Source organism: Gavialis gangeticus, unplaced genomic scaffold, assembly GCF_001723915.1.
Source record: "Gavialis gangeticus isolate Ggan-Ray unplaced genomic scaffold, GavGan_comp1, whole genome shotgun sequence".
Taxonomy (NCBI): domain Eukaryota; kingdom Metazoa; phylum Chordata; order Crocodylia; family Gavialidae; genus Gavialis; species Gavialis gangeticus.
In genome coordinates this window covers 61,608,186-61,611,906 of record NW_017729025.1, presented here as the reverse complement: position 1 = coordinate 61,611,906, position 3,721 = coordinate 61,608,186, and the positions used below count along the sequence as shown (strand labels likewise).

Sequence of the window (3,721 nt, the reverse complement as noted above, 5' to 3'; positions counted from 1 at the left end):
CCCCGGGGTCGCGCCGGCTGCCGCCTCTGACCTGCGCGCGCCGGGCCGGACACCAAGTTGCCCGCCCGCCCCCACGCCCGCCTCCCGCACAGCCCGGCGGCGGGGGCAGGGAGCGCCGCTCGTCGTTTCCTACTTCCTCGCGCGGAGGGGCCCGCCCGCCTTTCTCCTCCTGCCCAGGCAGCGCTGCCTGCGGGCTCTGCCGCCGGGCTGCCCCCTCCTACCCCCGGCGCGGAGCGAGGAGTCCCCTGCCCCCCGCCGGGCTGTGGCCGGGGTCGGCTCCCTGCCTGCCGCCCGCCTACCTGCGGCGGGAAAGGGTGGCTGTGGTGCGGAGGGCTGCCTGGCTCCTGCTCTTCCCTTCAGCTCCTGGGAAGTTTTTTGATCTACTTCTTCAGCCCTCGATCAGGAAGAGCTGCTGGGAGGAGCTTTCCACTTCTCTCCTCTACATCTTTATTGGCCGCTTGGTGCCTTCCAGCGTGTGTCACACAGGAAGACAGAGAGCTACATTATTAATTAATGGCTGAGAGGACTCATCCTCCATTTTTGAATGATCGGCCCCGAGATTCGCCGCGCGCGCGGGGGCCGGGTGGTGGCGGGGGCAGCCCGGCCGCCAGACCCCCGCCCCGCGCCTGGGGCTCCCAGCTGACAAGCTCCTCGGACACTAGAAACAAGAAAGCTGCGGAGAGCCGGGGCCGCGTGTGGTCGGGGAAGGGAATAAAGACTTTTCAAACGCTCTTTTCTTTTCGTCCCTCTCTCCCCTTCCAAAACACTCCTGCCACTGCCAGCAACACTTCGCTCTGCAGAAGAACCTAGAGCACTTCAGAAACCCCCCTCTTCATCCTGGACAAAAAAAGCTACTGTCCATAGTACCTGTCCATACAGCCAGGAGAGAAATATCAACATTTAATAGAGTCTTCCAGTCTAACTAGCAACAAAGGCTTTGGTGTTGGATAATAGAAGTACAGAGAAACCTGTCTCCTCTTCTAATATTTAAGTGCAAAGGAATATGTTGTCATCTGAGTTCAGGAACAAGAAGGACACCCTGTGCCTGTTACAAGTCTCAAGTATAACACTCATTCTCCTTAGAGGTGTGGACCCCAGAGTAGCATCTCCTGCTCTCATGCCACCTGAGATAAGCTCATATTACTCTATGAAAATACATGCTGCTATTGCTTGTAATGTTCAATTTTTATTTCACTTGGCATATTTTAAAGATTACCGTATTGGTTGATAGGGTTCTCAGATCCACAAAAGAAGACATACTCCATATCCTAAGAAACATCAAATCTAAAGTCTCAGTCAGGCAAAAAGTTGTGAGTAACCACAAACTCACTAGGACTAAGAATTTGAAGAGCTGGTGCTTAAATAGAACGTTACCATCGAAAACCCTGATCCTGGAAATACGTGGGCTTGTGTTATGTCCTGCACCTGTGCAGACTTCCATTGACCACCCAGGCCAGGCGCACACATGGATTAAGCTTGGAAAGTCAAGCTTTCCTGATGAGAGAAAAAAGAGCTGTGAAAACTTTACCTTGTATGTCGGTAGCTCTCCCTCCTGTTCATGTTACCCACTACAGATAATTTAACAGCCCATTTGCACAAATTTAGAGAGATGAAGAAAGATCAATACATGCAAATCACATCTATTAAATGAAGTGGAAAAGAAAAAGAGAGAGCATACAATGGGCCCAGGCAGACCATGTGTGGATGAAAAAGAAAGCGCAAGAGGAGCCTGCATAGCAAACCCATTCACAAGTGAGGTGACTTCATTTTAGGAGCAGTAAATTTATCAGGCAATTTTCTAATGCTTTCAAACATCACAGGTTAGCTTTTGTTTGTAGACAACCCCTCCCACAGTCAGCCAATTAATCTGCCAACGGCCTCCTTTCATCTTGTCTATCTTTCTGACTTAATCAGTGGGGTCAGAGTGCTCAGGAGTCACCTCCCACCTTAGATTCTGGTGTAAGGTCACATTGGATCTTCATTCTGCACCGAAGCTCCAGAAATCAAGAGCCTGAAGGACCTGCACACCACTTTTCTATGATCTGGGTACTATCAAGGGGGCCTGCTACCTACCACACCAGGCATTGGGCTTATGCAGAAGTCCTGAATGTTCTTGCACTAAGGTGAGAGTCAAGGGTCCGTTCAGACCTCCAGAATCCCAGGAGCATATATGTCTATACACCAGACTGTACCAGAGAGGGGCCACTAGCAAGGCTGCTCCAAAGTCAGAGATCTCAAGTGTGACTACAAGCAGGCATGGGACATAAACCACCACTCAGGCACCAATTATGTCACAGCTCCATGCTATGGTAGTTGGACAAAGTGTTTTCAAAAGCTTCCCATATCAAAGTGGACAGAGACAAACCTCAGTTAGACCATGGTATGTGGAGCTAAGGGCTTCTATGGTCAAAGAAGTCTCTGACAGCCAGAACCTTTTCACCAGCCAGGAGGCTGGGCGTTGGTCTGAGCAGTCCAAACTAGATTCTAAGGTCTCCCAAACAACCACCAGCCAGCCTGCTGCTACATAGCCCACAACTCTCCGTGTCACTGCGATCAGGAAAAGATACACAGATGACATGACTGGAATACGTGCTTGCCTTTTGAATCAGTTCATGCCATTTTGTATTGCCCAGACTGCCTAAAAATATCTTGTACTGGAAGCAGTGTGAACAAGCAACATGACCGTCCTAGTGGCAGCTACTCCATGGGGGACAGTAAGAACAGTGCCTTCTGGAAGCATCACTGCTTTAACCCCTTTAACCAACAAGTTGGCCTGATGGCCCACCACTCCAGCTCCCAGGAATGTGCCTCTGAGCTTAGCCTAACAAAGACTGAAATGCCCCAAAATTCACCAAGTTTCTGGTGGTTTTCTCATTAACTTGTACATAGGTAGCTCTCCCTCCTGTTCATGTTACCCTTCCACTACAGATAATTTAACAGCCCATTTGCACAGAAGACACAAATTTGAAGAGATGAAGAAGATCAGTACATGCAAATCACATCTATTGAATGAACTGGAAAAGGTAAAAGAGAGCCCATGGCATACAATGGGCACAGAGATACCATGTGTAGATGAAAAAGAAAGCACAAGAGGAGCCTGCATAGTAAACCCATTCACAATGACCCCCAGGACAGAAAGAAGGCAATCAGTTTTCTTGTGTGCAATTCAGAGCTATCATGACCGTGTTTCACTGTGACACCTTAGCAACATTCATGGGGTTTCCTCAGAGTAGGTTGGTTGTCAGTGGGCTATCTTGTCACTAGAATGGGGTGTCTGTTTCGTTTGTCATAACTGAAGACAGGTGGTTACTCCAATCACTGGGCCAGTCTCTCTGCCTCCACCAACCCACCCCTTTGCAGGTCCTTTATGCAATTTCCCAGACCTCTGCAGTAACATAAGTGAATCTTTTGCACTTATTGACTCAGCAGTACTATCTATGTAAAAGAATGCTCTTCCTATGAACTCCAAGTCCTGCAGGAGGACAGGGGAGGGCAAAGAATGTATGCTCTATCACTCCTAATTGATGGTCTAAAATGGTTATTCTGCTTCCAGTAGCATAACTAGGGTGAGATGACCAAGGCAGCCACACAGGCAACAGTTTGGAGGTAAGGGAGAAACCACTGTCACCACAGCCATACAATCATGCCAGTGGCACAGCAGGAACCACTGTTGTCCCCATGTGTTGCAGCTGCCTCAGACACCCAGCTGCATTGTAATGCC

General features: G+C 49.6%; 1 protein-coding gene across 1 annotated transcript in view; it reads right to left on the bottom strand.

The window, feature by feature from the left end:
• BAZ1A (bromodomain adjacent to zinc finger domain 1A) overlaps nucleotides 1–553 on the bottom strand; it is a 120,193-nt gene extending 119,640 nt beyond the window's left edge. Inside the window, 2 exon segments of the mRNA XM_019519920.1 lie at nucleotides 382–499; nucleotides 502–553. Of these exon segments, the coding sequence (XP_019375465.1) occupies nucleotides 382–499; nucleotides 502–538 (155 nt within the window). The 5' untranslated portion in view covers nucleotides 539–553.
• Between the last annotated feature and the right edge of the window lie 3,168 nt (nucleotides 554–3,721).